The 19,664-nt window shown below is 43.5% G+C and overlaps 1 protein-coding gene across 3 annotated transcripts in view; it reads left to right on the top strand.

Annotated features, from left to right (window-relative positions):
- Positions 1-19,664, top strand: part of HMBOX1 (homeobox containing 1) — a 110,310-nt gene that overhangs the window by 68,484 nt on the left and 22,162 nt on the right. For all 3 annotated transcript variants that reach the window (XM_074154028.1, XM_074154029.1, XM_074154027.1), the window contains 2 exons: positions 3,952-4,062; positions 11,138-11,291. In XM_074154028.1, coding sequence (XP_074010129.1) covers positions 3,952-4,062; positions 11,138-11,291 — 265 coding nt within the window. The remainder of the gene's footprint in view (positions 1-3,951; positions 4,063-11,137; positions 11,292-19,664) is intronic.

The following is a 19,664-nucleotide window of genomic DNA, read 5'->3' as shown; positions in this document are numbered from 1 at the left end:
GTGAGGAGAATTTAGAAAATTGCTGAATTACTGATCAGCTGCAGCGGCAAGAAACTGCATTTTGAAAAACATTTTTTTCCTTCCTTTTTTTTTTTTTTTTAATACTCATGACAACACAGGGAAAGATTTGTTTTTCTATGATTTTGATCTCTGCAGGTTTTCTGTAAACAAGCTTTGCTAATCTCCTAAATTGATAGCTGTCCTTTGCGAGCACGTATGATGGCAATCTAGGACTTTGCTTACAAACTGAAGAATTAAAAGCCAGTCAGTTACTTTCTTCTCCAAATCTGACGTGTTCCAGGTGCTTCTAAAAACCTCGCCTGAAAGGAACATTAAAGAAATGCAAAGTAGCGTCGCTGAACAAATCTATATGTGAAGGTGAAAACCAGTTACCAAAGATTTGATGAATAGCGGTTTTGAGGGTTATGAGCAGATTTGTACTGCAGATCCCGGTTGCCTTCTCTCGATGATGCATTTTGCCGTTTCTTTTATGTACTTGAAAGGGAAACTTTTTCCCCCAAATAATTTATGTAGGAGAGAGTGGGGCTGGCCAGGAGAGCATGACTGTGCTGTCATCTCCATTTTTTGTATAATTAGGAAGTGTGACCTGCTATGGGAAGGAGTGGCGTGTGACACAAGAAGTCAACATCTGAATTGCTTTAGTCCTTTGCGATTGTCACTTCTTTCTTCACTGTTTTCTGCGAGAAAACTAGTGGTGCTCATTGCAGCGTGCTTGTGTCCCTGCTGATGCTGAGCCCAGAGGATGGCAGTCTTCCTTGAGGTCCGTGATGCAGTTTGAGAGCGAATTTCCTCAAGGCAGCTGGATTTTCAGTACTCTGGAGAACATATTGCATTAATCTGCTTCTGGCAGCAGGATGATTTCTTTTTTCCTGCCAGTGCAATTTCCTAAAGTAGCGTGATTACAGCCGATGTGACAGGATGGTACCGGTGGTAGTACTAGTCATTGTCCCTGTGAGTCAACTGTATAAAACCCACTTGAGATGCAAGAAACTCTGACGTGACAATTTGGGTTTTAATTGAAAGGAGCGAAGGATGGGTTTGTGATTAAGACATTGTCCTGGGATCTAGGAGATCCTGGGTCAGTTCTTCTGTTACTGACTTTGAACGTGACCTTGAATCAGTTGGGCTGTTGGAATACACAGGTTTTGGGGACTCTAAATGGAGTTGATACGTAGATGAAAGATAATTTATATCTTAAAAACAAGAAGAGGAGGAGTGGTATAGGTAGAGGGAACATTTCAGAAGCTCAGCTCTTCCCACAAATCTTGAAACAAGGAGAGGAGATAAAAACCAGAAGAGACTGATGGGAAGAGGGACGTAAACAGGCTTCTTGAGGTCATCTACTACATTCCTATGACCAAGAGCAAGATTGGCTGCCTAAGCCATACCTGACACCGCTATGGAAATCTGCTAGCCAGAGAGCAAAACGGGCTGTAGGCTTTTATCTAGTGCAAAAAATGCTATGGACCTCAGTGCCGTTGGTGAGATGCCGTAGTCAAACAACGGTGTGCTGAGAATTTATCGGTGAATCCGTACATCTCGGTGTCCTTTACAAAGCTCCATTTGCAGAAGCAACTTCAGAAAAGGTGAGGACTCGCAATGAGTCAAACATGGACGCGGCAATACACAGTGGGAATCCTTTGGCTCCGGCTCCTCTGCTTTGTCTCCAGCACATTGTCTGAAGTGGGTGACATCTGTACCGCTTCGTGACACTACGAGGCAGCCTCTTGAGCAGAATTTGGATTTTCCACGATACGGCTCTTGTGGAAGATTCTTAATCTCTATTTATAATTTTTATCTAATAATGCTTTGCCTTTATATCTTAACGTTGTTATCCAAGCGCTCAACAAACACTAATTCACTGCAGTAAGTGTAAGTGGACTGTAGTAAACAAGTAAATTAATGGTGCTGTTGCCCATTGATTAATAGGAGCCACGCAGCCAAAAGCAGTGAGACACATTTATGTCCTGTAGCACTGTGTTAAAGAAATGGCTTTTATAAATCATAATAGTAGATGAGAAGCTGCAAATTTTCAAAACTTGATCTTTTCATTGAGATTGGGGTATCCAGATTGCATGATTTCAGTTGGACTGAAGCCTTGCTTTGGGCTGGAGAGTTTTCTCCACTTAAATTGACTCCTTTCAGTATTAGCTTGTGGCTTCCACAGTAACTTGATTTAAATTGGCAGAATCTACTAAGGTTTGTGTTTTGGTTGAGTAATTCCACTTCCCTAGTAGCATAAACGCAATTATATATTCCAATATGAGTCCTGGGGATAGTCAGCTCCTGATTGCCCCAGCTGTTCCTGAGCTCTTCCAGTCGTGGGGCAAAGGAGTCTCTGGGAAAGGGCGTTAAGAGGTTCAATAAGTGCACGGGAAACTAATCCGAAGCAGGGTATGTTTTGTGGGCTGAGCTCGGCTGACATGCATTAAGCTTCTCTACACAAAACAAAACACACCTATCCCTTTTCCCCAGGACAATTAAAACTTCATAGACTCCGGAACTCTGTATAAGGAAGAACAGTTAAGAGCATAAACCCTGTGATTTTAAAAATCTGGTTGGAGTAAACCCTCCTGAATATGACACCTGAGAGTCAGGTTTAATCATTCTAAAGTTAACTAGTTTCAGTGTTAAATGGAAAAAATAAATAAATAAAAGAAGCAAAACTACAGGGGGTTGTTTTTCACGCATTAAATATGATTATGAGATCTTATAAAACCTTGAGGCGTCTCAGGAGGGGAGAGGTAGTTTGGTTTCCGTGTGAAACCCAGCCTTGTACCTGCCTCCGTATTATCACCGAGCAGGTGGTGGCACAGGTGGTGTTGGGCAGTATATTGTTACTCCCAGCACCTCCTAAAACTTTCCTTCTCAGGAGAGTTTAGATGTTATTAACCCTTTCTGGTATCTGAAGAGCCTTGTGGAGAGCACAGGGAGCCCTCCTACCTGTGGACCTCAAGCTCCTGGGTGGGATGTTGACAGTAACAGTGATAAGTTGGAGATGTGTCTTTCAAATCCCACCTGCTTCTCCAAATCTCAAAATAGATCTTAAATATAAGAAGAGAAGTAAAGCTCCTCATTATCTTTAACAGCTGCAGTTATTCAGCAAACTTTATAGCTTTCTTTTAGATTTTTAAATGAACCTACAGTTCACCTCCTAGTGCACTTTCAAATCTCTTGCTTTATTTTATTTCTTTCCTTATAATGACTTATTTCCCCCTCTGCGTTGCTCCTTTATTCACTGTGGTGCTTTGGAAATAATTGTGAAAAGAGGGTTTCCCCCTCTTTTACTGTTTTCTCAGAATTCCTGCTTTAGTAATTCTGCAACTTTTTGTCCCTAATGTTGCCCGGATACTTAGAGCTTGAGTCCAGCTTTGCTGATGGACACCGACCCTTTCTGGTTTGTTTTCTGGCCGTTGTTACAGCTGCTGATAGTTGCCCTGCTCCATTTCTGGGATTTGATCTCTATCACATAAACTGTTTCGATGTTTATCTCCCTTTTTATTCAAGCATTGAGTGATAACGATCTCCTGACTCATTATTTCTATATAATAGTGGGGAAGGGACTTGTTCCCATTTCACAGATGAAGAAATTTAAGAGTCGGGGAAGTTGTGGGCAGTTCAAGTCAGTGGTAGATTTGGCTTCCCAGTTTGTGCCCTGTTTGCCTGTAGATTGATTGTGCTGGTTCCAGGAGGTGCCTCGAGTAAGGCTGAAAATAACAACGGGGAGAAGTTAAAGACATTAGTGATGGGGGGGAAGCTTGAACTCTCTGCTTTTTCTGTGATTGAAACATTATGAGTTCCTGGGCTTTGTAAGACAACACCTTTTATCAGTATATAAACCGCTTCAAAATGTTTTAAAAAGAACAAGTTTTCTCTTTCTCTCTTTTTTTTTTTTTTTTTTGTTTTTTATCTTGTTTTGGTTTTTTACAGGTATCAGTCAGAGCCGGATCTCCCATTGGCTGTTGCAGCAGGGGTCGGACCTCAGTGAACAAAAGAAAAGGGCATTTTACAGATGGTACCAGCTTGAGAAGACAAATCCTGGTAAAGAAATGCAGCCTAAACATCTCCTGCTGTTCTATTTATGGAAAAGAAGCCTTTTGTCACTGGTTTTAGTTATCACTGATCAGTCACTTCTTGGTCTGGTGTACTGTAGAGGTGTTGCCTCTGACCGGGTTATTTTTTAGGAGGGGAGGAACAAATCTGGACTTTGTTTTGGAGCAAATGATCCAGAGCTGACTCATCTGTCCAGCTCCTCACTCATGGCTACTTGCCCTGTCCTCTCACCAGTAGCCAACGCTGGGAATCAGAAGGAGTCAGTGAAGCTGTAGTCAGCTATCGTGAAGTATATGCCAAGGCTCTCCAGAATGAACGGATAGAAAACATTAATAATGGCTGCATAATAGAAAGTTGCAGCAAAAACTAAGCATTTAGGTGGAAAGGAACTTTGGGATCACTTCAGAAGGTTTTGGGTTGGATCTCAAGCTCCTGGGTGGGACGTTGACGGTAACGGTGGTAAGTTGGAGATGCGTCTCTCAACTCCCACCTGCTTATCCAAATCTCAAAATAGATCTTAAATATAAAAAGAGCAGTAAAGCTCCTCATTATCTTTAACTAACCAGCAATCTGTAAAATCACAGTTGAATTAATTTCCTTGCATTGTTCTTCTCCGTAGATTTTGTTTGACCACAGTTCTTTTTTTTCCCTTTAGCTGTTTTATTGTAAAGATCGAAATATTTACGTTTAATTTCCTTTAAACAATGGCACGATTAAATTAACTGTGTAATTGTTTTAAGGAATTTGAAACTCGGGCTCTCTAATGTGAACTTGGCTTCAATATCCAGAGTTCTATTAAGAGGAATTCCAGTGAAAAGAGAGCCTCCAAACTTCGGCTTTGTGTGGAAGCTGAAAATCAAGAGGCTCCAGCTGTCAGTTGGCCTGAGAATATTTTAGTTTAACTTTGGGTGGGTTCAAGGCCACAGCTGAGCCTGGCCTTTCCGCTAAGCATCTAGAAAATGGCTTTAAAGAATAAAAATGCCGAGGGTTGTGAGGTGCTGGCAAGGAGCAGGGATCGCCGAGAAGCCTTGATTCCAGGCTGGAATCGTGATGCTGAGGGTCAGCAACGTTACTGGATACGACCGTTGGGTGTCAGCTGCTTTCAAAGCCTCCCGTGTTGTACCCTAGGAGGTTACTCTCATCCCTTTCCTTTAATGGAAGGTGTTGCCTCCAAAACAGTGGAGAGAACTAGAGGTTTTTTGGAAGGTGTATTTTGGAAAAGAAACAACCCCAAAGTCCTTTCCTAACGATGAAAACTGTTGTGTGGATCTTTCCTGTAGCCTCGCATCTTTTCTCACCAGTGTCATTTGGAGCTCTTTAGGAAATAGTATTTTGTGCTGGGATAAGTGAAACCTTTTCAAACTTAGCACTAAAATCGTTGCTTCTTCCTCTTAACCTTCTTTCTTTCCACATAACCACAAGCTCACATCTTCTGTGTCCTTTTGCTCTTGAGAAGCGTCTAAGGAAGGAGGACTTGCAGCGCTGAAGGTTATGGCTTAAATTGAACTGAATCGACGTTAACCTCTACTTCTCTGAGGCACTGTCTTGCTGAGGTCTTCTTCACTTCTCTTCACACACATATGGAAAAATCGCTCCAAGAGTGGTTGTTTGAGTGTAACCTTTCTTCAAATACGAGATATTATGCAGCATTTTAAAGAAATGTTAGAGGCAAATGGCTCCTCTGCCTGTGCCGTGGGACTATTTGGATGCACTTAAATTCCCTCTAGCACCAAATAACATTTGGTTTGTTTTTAGAGACTTGGGTAAAAGGAAACCCTGAGTTTTCCTGTAGCTGTTGGAAAAGTCTACTTGAGGAAAATGTGGCTGTATTTATTTAGTGTAGGATTATCTTATAGGCTTTGAATTATTACCATCTACTCTATTGCGGGTCAGATTTACTTGCCAAGAGATAGTTAGTGTGCATATGTGCGAGTGTATACAGTGTAGTAAGGAAGGTACCAACCTTGTCCAAAGCGTCCTGATTTTAAATTGCTGTTATAAAACCAATTTGGAGCCTAACCTCTGGATACTACTTAGAGTATCCTGTGATTACTAGACACCACTAGCTGTTCTGCTGGCGTCTTTAGGGTCAGAAAATGACAAATCAGTAGAGCCTCCTGCCACGTGCACAAATCACTGCACTCTACTAAGTAGAGTGTAAAAAATTGTCTTCCTTTGAAGAAACTTAAGAGATTAAGTGACTGGCATGTGTTCTTTCTGTTTGGTCACTTACTAGCAAGTTACATTTGGCTTTCTCATCTATCCCATCTTTTCCAATTCCAGCTGCTGGGAATAAAATCTCACTCCTTCTCCTTTGGGTGCAAGAGTCAGGTCTGTCTGTGCAGAAGCACCTGCGTGTTTGAGTTACCGATGGGCAAAGTGAGGTTTTGGGGAACTTTTAGTTCCCCCAGTTCTGTAATTCCTAGTTTAGAAAACTGGATATTCAGAGTAAGTCCATTTTCTGACTGAATTTGTTTGTACAGTAAGGGAAAGAAAACTTTCACTTAAAATTGAAACAGTTTTGAAGGACTAGGACACCAGATACAACGAATTTATGAACTTTTAAAGAAAGAATAGTTGTTTCACGCGGAAAGGACTGGATATCACTTGACAGACCTGTAGTCTTTCCCTGGCTCTTCCAGATTTTCTGTGTGACTCTCAGAAAATGATTTCAGCTTTGCACCTCACTTTCCCATCTCCTAGATAAGGGTGAGTCCGTTTGCTGGGCACACCTCACCTGTAAGGTCCTCACAGCAGGGCCTGTCCTTCACTGTGCTTATATAGTGCACCCAGCCAGGAATTTCTAATATATAGGGGACAAAAGATGACTTATAAATACATCAAAAGAGATTTTATTTTACTATCCAAATGTATAATGGTGCCATATAACGCTTTAAATCATCCATAAGCATCTGCTAACCAAAGAACATTGTGTTGTGGAGCCTTAGGGCGGTTTTGAGACATCGCTGCTGTGGAGATGTTGCTCCTCTACAGAAGGAACTCACAATTCCATCACGTTTGTTATTTACCAGTTTGCTTTGACCTCTTGAATGTGCTGTTTGTTATTTGCTTGGGTTTGATTGCTGGTTTGCATGGGTAGTTTCTCCTCTCTCTGGTGGGGGTGGTTCAGACAGCAGCAGATTGGAACGTTGCAGAAGAGGCTTAAGACTCACGGATCAGAAAAAAACCCCACCACTTTTCCTACCGTATGCAATAATCTTGCTCAAAAATTTATTTGCTGGATGTTTTCCTGGTAGGAGCGATGGAGTTAATAGCAACGCTGCGAATTCCAGTGTACTAGGGATTGTAAATTTTTCTGGAAACAGTTGCCAATTAGGGTGAAAGGCAGTTTTTTTGTTGAAGGGGAGAAGTCAATGCTAAATGCTGGTGTTTGAAAGGCCTTTAATCCAATTAATAGGGATGCTTTTCATTTAGATCGGGCTTTTTTTTTTTTTTTTGGACAGGCACCACATCTCTTGTGTTTTGTAGAGGACTGAGAGCATTTTGGCAGTAGATAAATAGTATATGTTTCAGAAGCCAGTATATGAGTGCATAGAGTCCTATAATGTTCTGATTATTTTTTCAGAGCCCGTGGGTTTTAAAAAAAATAAATAAATTCTCTTTTTACATTGGTAGTTGTTAGCCTGATTAGTTTGGCTGGCGCTGGGTCTTGGGCAACGTGGGAAGTTTGTTATGGAGTAACTTGAGCGTGTCTTTTTGCCTCCGTGTTCTGCAAACTGAAGCTGGCACCTAGAAATGATGTGTCGGAGTTACAGATGGATACAGACTGCTTCCATTTAGGCTGGATATTTATTTCTGCCAGTCTTCCGTAATAGGAAGGCAGCTGTGGTCACCTTGGAGAAAACCATGTGCTCTTCCTCCTTGAACAAAAGGGGAAAAGAAAGGTAGTTATTATCAAGATGTAGCATCTCTTGTGTTATTCCCATAGTGTTTCTTGTGTTTAGCTATGAAAGAAAAGCCTACCACAGAAAAATAAATAAATCAGGGAGTGGATCTCCCACAAGATTTGCACTGGAATCGTATTGTTGGTGATTTACTATTTTACAGAGAGAACAGTCCCTGCTCTGCTCCTCTCCATCCAAGCGTCTGTAGGGAACTTTTTGCTGCGCAGGCTGCGGATTCCAGCCCAGCCTGGCTCAGTCGTAACCGAAAGGTGTTTATCATGTGATCTCAGGTCAGTCTCGCTAAAAATAAAGCGTGACATCTGTTCTTATCAGTATAATGTATGATAGGGACTTGCTCTTAAATGGTTTCTTGGAGCTGGGAGCTGGCCTGAGGCCGGCTCCGGCCGTTCTGCGCATCGCCCCGACGTGGCGGGGCCTCTCTGAGCCACGTGATGGGGATCAGCAATTGCATGTGACACTTTTAAGAGCGAGACTCTTTCTTCAGGATGGTGTCTGGGATGTGCTGAGAAGGCGGAAGGCCTTTGCCACAAGGAATTTTGAATGTAGAGGTAGAGCTGCGTTCCGGCTGGAGAGCATCGCTCTTGCCTTCCTCTCCCCGGACGCCACCTGCAGCATCCTCAGAGCCGTACCCCGCAGCTGAGAAAACGCTGGCTCGCACAGAGAGGATTCAGTATTGTTGGAAAAGGTACTCAGCGCTGGCAGGTAGTGAGAGGCGTCGCTTCTCATTTTTCTCTGCGAAAGGAGTTCTTCCCAGACGTTCACCTCTATAGCCCTTATAGACATCTCGCTTTTTGATGCATATACTAAGATGAAAATCTCACGCTGCGTTTGCTCTGCTCGTTCTCCTCGAGAGACAAGTTTCACTTCTCAAAAGCTGCTCGAGGGGTCTGTGAAAAGAATCTGACCTAGTAACTAGGATGTAACTTATTAAGTTGTGAAGAAGTGGAGCTGGGTGGCGAGAAGATTGCAATGGAGCCTTGGAACAGCAGAATAAACGGGATCCCCAAGCGCTCACTTAATTGAGGGGGATGAAGAAAAGCTCGTTAGTTACCTCATCAAACGTGGCAGCAGTGTGTACGTCCACCCCTTTTGCCACTGATACATCCAAGCACACCTTGGGCCTCCGTATGTGTTCAGATGCTTCCGTGTGTGCAAAACCAGAATTACTTGCTTGGAATTCTCAGCATACTTCTCCCTTATCTGCTGCTGCTATTGATGTTACCCCATAGAAAAGAGAAATGGGGGAATTGATCTAGCAAGGCTACTAAAATGAAAAAAAGCATCTTATATTCAGTAAGCGAACATAGCAGTAGCAAATTTATGCTTTAAATGCAGATTTTTTTTTTCAACCTTTGTCTGAAAAATCTCAGGCAAATTTAATCAAAGTACTCTGCGTCTCTTACCTTGATGTTAGGCATTACCGATATTTCTGTGCTCTCCCTCTGAGATGAAACCCTCAGGTAGGGAAAGATTAGTGCTAGGACAATGCAGGGAAAGCTAATTTCTTGTCCGGTTCTCCCCTGCCTCTTTTTAAAATTCTTACAATGTTTTTTAAAGTTTTTTTAGTTTTTGAAGTGTATTTAAAACCTAGCAACTCGATACTGACCCAGACCCCTAAACTGTGCAAGTACTAGAAAGAACAGATAAGGAGCTTTCCTTGAAATAGCCTCCCAATAAATTGGCAATACAGGAAATATTTCATATGGCAATAAAACTAAATAATCTGTGTAGGCTCGTTAGCTGGGGATTAGAAGAGTCACCGTCGGTTGTGTATTCAAGGCAGAGATTGTGGGCTTCGCTTCCTGTAGACTTCTCCTCTAATTTTTAAATTATTTTGGGTTCCACCACCTCACACAGATACAAGTCCCTGGCAGTAAGGAAGATACTAATTTCTGGAAAGGAAGACAGCCAAATGCATAAATAGCCAATTTCTTCCTTTTTAACTGTAGGAATTTGTTTACTGGTTAAACTCAAAGTTCCCTTTAACCCTTTTACTCTGCTTTAAATTAAACAAGCAGTGTTGTTTCACTGACACGGTGTGTTTTTAGGATTAAATCCTCACCATTTGGAGGAAGTCTGTGTGCCCAGGGGGATTTGCTGTCTCAGCCTTGCTTTGACGTGTGCACGGTCCTGTATTCCTCCTACTTCTCTTGGATCTATCCCGGCTGGCTCGGTGCATGAATTCCAGTTGAACTCAGTGTGCATATAGGATATAGGTGGTGATTTATCTTTTCCTATGACTTTTTAAATTTATTTTTCGCACACAAGAACGGCTGTTTCTTCCCTCCAGGGGAAGTCACTGAGCACAAAGCTGTCCTTCAGAACATACCCTCTTTTACGTACTAATGTCCTACACCAGGTTCCCGTCCTCACCAAGGGACGTAGGAAAGAGCAGTCTCCCGGTGTGTCTTGCTTTATCTTGATTTATTAACTGCGAGGCTGTTGTGGAAAGAATTGGGGGTAAGTTTCAAAGGGCCTTTCCTGAAGGCATTGTGCCAAGTCCTGTCTCTTGCTTGATGCTTTCCAGCTCAGGCTTCTTGAAAGGGGAAATATATCCGTGGAAGGGGGGCAGAAGAGCAAAGGTGTGATGTTAATCTGCTTTCAGTGACTTTTTCAGGCAACCTGGCACTTAGGAGCCCGTGTTTGCACAGGTCACAGGGTTTGCTTCTATCAGTGGAGCTATTTCAAGTGTTTACTCAGCTCTTCGGACACGTTGCAATACCTTTGGTATAAATTTACATTTTTCTGTCTGAGACTGCTGTACGATTAAATAGAAACCTGCTATTTCCCGTTTTGTGGCAGAAGAGGTAGCAGCGCAACCTAAATAAATCCCAGCTGGGGCATAGCTCACCCTTCCTGTAAGATGTTTTTTCCTTTTGGTGAAGACACAGGACATCTCTCAGCTCAGTTCTGTCTCCCTTGGATTTCCATGGTCACCTGGTACTTCTCCAGCTCGGAGGTTGGGGATGGGAACTCTAGCTGGCTTTGTGTATCTTCAAGGTGTCTGTGTTTGATAATGCTTTACTTTTTTAGTTTGAATGGTTTCATCATCTGTCTTGTCTTTTTTTCATGAGCAGGAGTGAGAAAATGGGCATGACTTTTAATCCACTAGGAAACACAGTATTTATTATTCTTAGGGGCTACGTTAAGCATGAGACCCGCTCCTATCCCAATAGAAGAGCCAGAATGGAGACAGACGCCTCCCCCAGTCACAGCTACCTCTGGGACCTTCAGACTACGGCGAGGCAGTCGGTTCACGTGGAGAAAGGAGTGCCTGGCTGTTATGGAAAGGTACGTCGCTTTGGGGTTACGGAGATGGGCGTTTTAAAGCCAATACGAGTATCTTTTTTCCTGCTCTGGTGAACGCCAGCTTCATTTCCATGGATATGCTTTAGAATCACACAGGTTAATAAGAGTGTAATCATTTGATTCTCAACGATAGAGTAGGAGGAGCTATTTCACCTCTTTTGTTGTTTAAAAAGATGTTATACTCCTCTGGAAAATATCTTACTTTTTTGTAGTTCCTAAGAGATCTTGTCGTTAGCGCGGTCTGAGAGTGTTGGTGTTCAGCTCTTCCTTTGCTTTCCCAAAAAACCTTTCCATGTAGCCTAACCCAGGCTCTGTCTCGGTGGGGGTCTGCACGCTCTTTACATTCCGCATTTCTCCTTTCCCAATGTACTGGTTTGTCCTCATAATGTATCGTGTTATTTCAGAGTTGATTCTGGCATTTCCACAGCAGTACAATTGTTCAGGATGTAGAACTTTGCCTAACAAGCAGTAGATTCCCTGTCCAAAAAGTCTCTTCCAGCCCTTTTACATGCTTTTACAGAGCGAAGTGGATCTTTCAAATACATATGCAGAGTGGCAGGTGATCATTAGAGCTCCCAGCTCTTCAGTCCTGCCGAGAGGAAGCACGCTCCGAGCCTGGTCCCCTGGCTGCCTGGCTGCTTTGCCTTTCCCTCTGCGTACAGTAATGTCTCTTTTGTGGATAATATTCTAGAATAGAAAAGGGCTAGTGAACTCAGAGGTAGTTTAGGGATGAATGCTTGTTTCTGTTCAGGGCTAAATGGTTGGGAGGAGTTTTCCTCCCTCCGAGAGCGTGAGGAACCTCGCTTCCATGAAGGCACCAGATGACTGCGCTACACTCCTCTCTGCTTTGCAACTCCTTTGAGTCCTCGGCCAGCAGATTTTTAGGATGTGCTTTTGCCCTTTCTGTAGTGCTTCTGTTTCTTTCCTCTTTTCTTTCGTCTTGGTTGCATGAGGGTCTTTGGAACTGTTCAGGAGCAGGAGAGTGTCTCCTCTTGCCTAAGCTAACACCAAAATACTGAGCTCCCTGAGGAATCCAAGCCTTTTTACACACGAGATGGACATAATTCTGTGTGGCTGCAGGTCATCGCGGGGTCTTTGCAGGGCTCAGACCAGTAACCGAGACCAGTAATCGTAGCAATAAGATGAGGGGGAATGGTTTGACACTGAAAGAGGGGAGATGGAGATGAGATGTGGGGAAGAAGTTCTTTGCTGTGAGGGTGGTGAGAGCCTGGCCCAGGTTGCCCAGAGAAGCTGTGGCTGCCCCATCCCTGGAGGGGTTCAAGGCCAGGTTGGAGGGGGCTTGGAGCAACCTGGTGTGGTGGGAGGTGTCCCTGCCCAGGGCAGGGGGTGGCACTGGATGGTCTTTAATGTCCCTTCCAACCCAGACCCTTCTGTGATTCTAACTAAGCGTGTCCATTTTCTGTCCCGACACTGCACTGATGTTTTCAGCTTTGGCTGAATGTTTCCCTAAAGCAAAGAACGTAACAGTTTGAAATCTGTTCTGCTTTGCTAGACCCAACTAATGTGAAGCCCTGAGATCTGATAGCACAGGGGACTGTGGTTTTCTGGTGTCCTACTCTGCCCAGGCAGTGCGATGTGCAGGTCTTTAGCTTCTATGACTGTCCTGACTGCAGTATGTAGAATGACCAAAATGCCACAGCTCAGTGTACCTTCAGGACAATATTGTATCCTTATTAACCCTCTGTGTGTGAAATGTTTAGTCGCTCTGAAGTAGAATTAAAGCTCTTTGGGCACGGGTGTTTTCCTTCTTGGTTTCTCTCTGGCCTAAAGTGTGATAACTGCTATTACTTGCTGTTTGACTCAAGATAGTGCCTTAAACCCCTTTGTGCTGGGTGCTGTGGGAACGCGGAGCAGAAGGAGAGAGCTAAGCAAGCAATCGCTACCCTTTCCTCCTTCAGAGCTCTCCTGTGATGCTCTCAAGAAGTCAGACAACCCGTAATGGTTTGGTGTGTGTCTGTTAGAAATACATGAGGTTCGGTTTTGCCTATGGAAAGAAGCAAGATGGTGTTGATGTTGGAAGTCATCCAGTTGTTTGTGCAGATACATAATCACTCGAGCTAATTTTTCGTTACCCTCTTTCTTCTTCTATGTCATTCTGGGCTTTGTTTGCTGTGTCTCGTGCTCTGCAAGGTCTTTGCTGCTGGGGTTTTCATCGTATTCTGCTGGTAAATGGAGACTTCTGCCACATGGCCTTAGTCCTGGCTTTAATATTAATTTGCAAAGTTCTTTGTGGGTCACCGCAAGCACTGAATTTCACAGCCTTGTGTGTGGGTGCTGGAAAGTATGGTGGAGGAGTTTTACTTGAGGCAAGAACACGGTAAACTCGTGGTAAAAGCTTTGTGTGGCAATAAAACTACACCATGAAGCAAGTTGGGAATGGGGCTGTGTCACTGTTAGACTTTAACAGGCCTCACTGAGCTGTAAGGACGGGCTGGTTTATGTGACAAGTTTTGAAAGAGTGGGAGGAAAATGCTCTCTTGGGAGCCCGAGGACGAAGGTAACTAACTTCACTTAAAAGTGACCAGGTTCTTCCAGGCTTGTCCGTAATACGACTCATAACATGAAGGTAACCGGACTCCGGCCGTCTGGCCCAAACAGATCACGTTCGCTTGGTGCCGTGGGGTCAGGAATTAAGCGTTTGGCCCACTAAAGCGGTGTTTTGCATTGCGTGTGGTCTGGTGCTGTTTAGCTGCTAATTTGCATTTTCCTCTGAAGGATTAAGTTTTGACTGTGAGGGGAGACATCCTACTCAGTTTAATGGGCTGTTTTCCTTAATGAAAGGCAAGTATCGTTGCATTGCGTTTGTAACTGGCAGTGCTGGGTTAACGGTTGGACTTGATGATCTTAAAGGTCTCTTCCAACCTAAATGATTCTATGATTCTACGTCCTGCAGCATCTTGATGCCCTCTTGGTGTATGCAGGGATTTGGGCACCTGGTTTTGAGCTTTTCATCTGGGAAGCTCAGTAAAGTGCTTGTTCATCTGGGCTTCTGCTGGCTCCTCAGCAATGAGAAACAGAGATCTAGAAGACAATTCCATCCCGCTAATGCAACTTATGAGGGTTATATGCACCTTTCTGGCTGCAGAAGAGGAGCCTTCTGCAATTAGACCTAATTTTGGCAATGTAATTAAATGCCTGAAGAGAAGAGGGTTGAATCTAGACCTCAATGGAAACTCTTGTGTAGGTGACACAGAGTTACTTCTTCCTACAAACTTCTGAAATGTTGCTGCAAAGCTGTATAAGCATTTTTGGGGGGGCTGAGAATCAAAGTCTTGGGCTGCTCTATCAGTTCATTGTGGTACGTGCTTTTGACTTGGATTCGGTTGGTCGCTAGAAGTTGGTGTGTCAGACCAGCTGAGAGCACTTCAAGGGAAGAATCTGAATTTGATTGCAAAAATTAGAGATATTTGCTTCTAAGAGCCGGCTCTCCAACCAAAAACGCACAACACTGGTCAGGATTTGGCCCATCAAGTGAATGAGAAGGGTAAGGATTGAAGGGCTGGTTTCTCTTTCTTAAAAGAATTTAAATCAACAAAAAAATCCAGTGCAATTAATTGTTATATTGGTGCCAACCCGATGTAATTAAAATTAGAGTTAGGGCCAGCACATATACTTGAATGTCTTACGTACGTAAGTGTCTGTATACAGGGTACGTGTATTAAAGCAACTAATTGGTTTATACTGGATTTCCAGAATGCTGCTTGTGGTTTCTGTAATTCAATTCTCCAGTCTTTACTGCTTTTTTGGAAATTCTCCCAGGGTAGTTTATTAGTCGCTAGGCTTAGATTTTGGACGATAGATTCAGGTCTCTTTCTCCCTCTCTCCCTTTCTTTTTTTTTTTTTTTTTTTAATATCTCTCCGAATATTTATGCTCTGAAGGTTAAGAGGAGCAAGAGTTCCAGAAAGTAAAGTTCTATATTTAACTGCAGACTAGGTGTGGTTCAGACAACTGCAGTGCAAGCTCCCTCTCGCTGCTGTGCTGGTGATATCAACCTTGACCCGTTCTCTTCTTCAGCCTCCTGCTCGGGAAATCTGCTGAGTTCGGTGTGCGGTGACGCCGTCGCGTGGTTAACCCTCCTTCGGGAACTACGACGGGCCTTTTTGTGAAAACCTCAGGTTCAACTTGAAAGTCTGTTTCTGGTTCCGTTTCGTGTTCTTCGTTACGGCTTGTCCCAAAGATAATTTTTTTTTTTTCTCTCTGCTTTATTACTTCTTTTCAACCCCTCTCGTTAGAACTAGAAATTGAAAATTCCCTTAGGGTTTTCTCTTTTTTAATGAAGTTGTGTTGTCATGTCTATCTTTTTTTTTTTCTTTCTTTTTTTTTTTCCTTTTTTAAGTGATTGGTCCTTCTCCTCTAATCGTATGTTGGGAGTTGAGGTTTATCTTGTTTTTCAGGCAAAAAACCTCATCTGAGATTGGCAGCAGAATCAAGGACAAGATACCCATTTTAAGGCGCTTTTGTTGAGTGCCATTAAAGACTCCGGGGGCGAGGGGGGAAGATGTTGCGTGTTGTTTCTTAAGCATATGCTTTATCCAAAGATTAAATTAAAATAACTGTAAATTCTGCTCTAAACAAAATTAATAATTCACCAGTTGAAAGTTTTTCACTTTGGCTGGGGAGCCAGGGACTTTCTGGCTGAGGGTTATTTGGTTTGATTTTATTGGTCTGGTTTTTTACTTTAACACTTGTCTGTGCTCTTGAAGCATCCTTTTGTAAAGGCGCATTTAGATTAAATAAGACTAGATGATATAGATACCTGTTATCCCCGTTTCATAGATTGCAAAACAGAGTCAGGTGTTTCACTTGGCGTCGTGATCCGAGGCAACTTTATTCATAAGAGAAATGGGTTTAGATTTCCCGCGATACTGAGGGTATAGTTTCATGGTGTCGCTGAGCCAAATGAACAGTTTGTCACCGTCTCATCCTTAGGTGTTATCCCGTCCCATCGCCCGTCTCAGTTCCTCCTCCTCGCTTTCTCTGCTCCTGCTACCCTGCGTTGTGCCAGATATGCTTCTTGTCTGATGGAAATACCAGAAATACCAGCCAATTCGCCTTGGTTCAGAAAAAAAGAAATCCTTTTTATTTCCCGCTGTGTTTTATTTATTGGTTCCGCTTGTTGTGCGACGAGGGTGTGCCAGAGCTGGCCCGGGGCAAATGGCAGGAGAGCACAGGGAAGGGGGAAGTTTAACAAATAGATGTACAAATTTTCCACGGTGCTCTTTTGGTCTGCTTGGTTTTGTTCTGATTTTGGTTGGTTTGTGTTGGATGAGTTCCTGGGTTGGTTAAAAGCGTGGTCACGCTGGCAGTTGTGCTGGCATCGCGGAAGAGGTGTCTTTTGATTTTTACTGGGGAGCAGCAACGTATTACTGTGGCGTCACTGCCAAACTCGTCTCAGTAAATTCAGTTTGACCAGGTTCTATTCTTGTTCCCCCTTTAAGGTGAATCATAGAATCATAGAGTGGTTCGGGTTGGAAGGGACCTTAAAGATCATCCAGTTTCAACCCCCAGTGGACCCCAGCTGGCGAGGAAAGTCATCTCTGTGCCAAAACCAGTCCCGGTTGTGTTTCCACCAGAAAGATGGAAGATAGCATAGCCTGCCCTCTTAAAGAAGCGTCTTCTGCAGTGGTCCCAGTGCTGGGCTGGGCCAGCGGAGCCCTGGGCATGGTTCTGGCCCTGAGCGATATCAGTCCTGACATGCCTTATTAGAAATCCTTCCGATTGTGAAAGCGCTATTACTGCAGCTCTCCTGAGCGCCGGGGCTTCCACGGCTTCCCTGGGGAAAACGAGAGCTCTATTAGCTCCTGAAATTCAGTTAGGAAATTTTCTTAGTTAATTTCATCCCATTACTCTTAGTTATGTCTTCTCCCAGAACCTTAATACCGGCCCCATAGGGGATCTAAGTTTCCTGTGCAAGGCTTTGGAGGAGATTTAAGTTTTGGATTCATTGCATTTCTCCCTTTTCAAGCTGCCAACAGAGCAGGAAGTAACGTCTTTCGGCCTCTTCCATTAGGCTCGTGCGCTGTTAGAAACAGAACATCAGTTTCTCATCAATATAACGATGTCCACCGGTTGGCTCGGGAACGCTACTCGTCTTCCTTGGGTTTGTTCCCGCAGGAGGAGCCCCGAGAGTGATGCTCTGCTGTCCCTACGACCCTCAGATGTCATTGACCCGCCGTGCTCTGCTGTGAAATATCTCCTACCTGCCCGGGGGACTGAGCCAAACTAAAGAAAGGATGAGCAAGATGCTAAAAGACTGTAACCCTCGGTCTACCAAAGAAGATTTGTGTTGGGCATTAGGAAGAACTTTCTAACTTTAGGAGTGGTTGAGCGCTAAGCAGGTTATCTACAGAAATTATGGAACATTCCTCAGGAGCAAATTAGCTAAAACCTGTCAGGATGGCTCTGATATACTTGATCTTAATGCAGAGGGAAACATCAGGGGACTTCTTTATATTATTTTCCAGCTCCTATTCTGTCACAAGGTGTTCGTTAGTCAGCAGCTTCCAGTGGGAGGTTCAACTTCATTAAGCCCTTGGAGACGTAGGAAGGGAGTGGTTTTTTAGGAGCTCTGTTTGCTCTTCAGGCTGGTGAAATGCTTTGAGATCTGCGAGGGCAGGCACTTTGCAAAGGCATTCGGTAAAGTTCACTTTACAATTTAGACGCCGGCAAGATGTTTTTATTGTCTGAAGGTTCAAATGGTTTGGCTCAGGGTCATTGCTGTCCGTCTTCATAAAATGCAAGAGCAGCCATTTTATGCTTGCCACACAGTTTCTGTCTTACTTTGCATTAGATCAAGCTACGTTCCCCTCTTAGACATGCATAATATGCAGGCTTCCTATTCTAATCAGCTGTGAGCAAATCCCAGTTGTTTGGCAGATTGTATGCAGTAAAATACAATGCTGGAGGGCTGTCCAAAGTGCTCACCAGACTCTGGTCTCTTGAAGGATCCAGCTCCTAATGAGTTATTTTTCTTTTTCAGGGAGCTCAGGTGTTTTTTATATCTTTGTGTTCTCTCTCCTCTCTATCTTTGCTTTTTTTTTTTTTTTTTTTCTTTAATAATAAAAAAACCAGCTCTGTGGGAGGGGCAACTCTTTGCAGCAGACCCCAGATAAAATTTGTATATCTGCCAAGGTCAAAATAACTGAAATCAACATTTGCAACAGGACCTGCAACAGCACCGTCTGCTGCAATTAACCCACATTTTAAGGGTGGGAATTCTTCTCTAGTCCAGATCCCATCCTGCATTTCTCCAGGACCAGTTGAGATACGTCAGCAGTGTCCCTGCTCGTGAGGGTGAGATGCAGGATCTCATCCTGAGTCTTCTCTGAGCATCAAAGTGATTGTCCTACAAATGGGACTGGAAATCTGTGTAAGTGCCCAGATGCTTTCAGAGAAGCTGTAAAAAGGCACGGTTGTTGCTTACTGTGCGGACTAATGTAATTTCTGCTGGCTCCAGTAGCACCAGTCTATGGGAGGATCTGTAAATTTACCTCTTAACCTCTCGTATGCTTTGAAGAACAGAACATCTGCTGGCTCCTTCTGGGGTGACCCAGCTCACGGACCAGCACTGGGGAGTCCTGGTGTGTGCCTGAGGCTTTGAGGCTCAGCAGTAACCCAGCTGGTGAAGATGATGATGGTGTTTGTCATTCTTTCTACCTACCCTCTCCAGTCTGTGACTACTTCACACATGGCTGGTAGCCATGTGGCTGTGGTTTTCTCCTATCCTGTATTTTTGTTCAATCCTACTGTTGCAGCTGTGGGCATTCTTACTATTCACATAAATATGTAATTCCTTCTAAATCCTGCTAAGGTCTTCAGGGTACTTCGGGAGAACTAATTATACCTGGTTTCATTTTATATGCTAAAAAGTGTTTAAAAAGTTGGAGGTCCCTTTTGCCTGAGTGTCATGAGAAAGAATAAGAAAGAACATCGTGTTTACCTTCCCGTGATCACTCATTATATATACTGCTATCAGCGTGCAGCTTATTTATCTCCTCTCTGAACTTAAACAGTCCTTCTCTTATCTCTTCTCAGATGGCAAGTCTTCCCCTGCCTCTAATAACATTCATTGTCACTCTCCTCTGGACCTTTTCTATTTCTACATTCCATTTTAAGTGACCCAGGGCAGGTGAGTAGGGGCAGGAGCAGAACTAATTACCATAGTTCCGGGGTGAATATTCCAGCTTATACAGGCAGCTGAATCCGATTCCTGATGTTCTCTGACCTCCAGCCTAACATCTGAGGTTCGCTCATCACTTTTGTGTATTCATTGAGGGCGTGTTTTCTTTGAGTAGTCCACAATGATACGTGTGTCTTTCTCCTGAACAGTCACA

This window comes from Numenius arquata, chromosome 9 (genome assembly GCF_964106895.1).
Source record: "Numenius arquata chromosome 9, bNumArq3.hap1.1, whole genome shotgun sequence".
In the NCBI taxonomy this organism is placed as follows: Eukaryota; Metazoa; Chordata; class Aves; order Charadriiformes; family Scolopacidae; genus Numenius; species Numenius arquata.
Note: the sequence above shows the minus strand (reverse complement) of the source record. Positions and strands in the feature narration are given on the sequence as shown.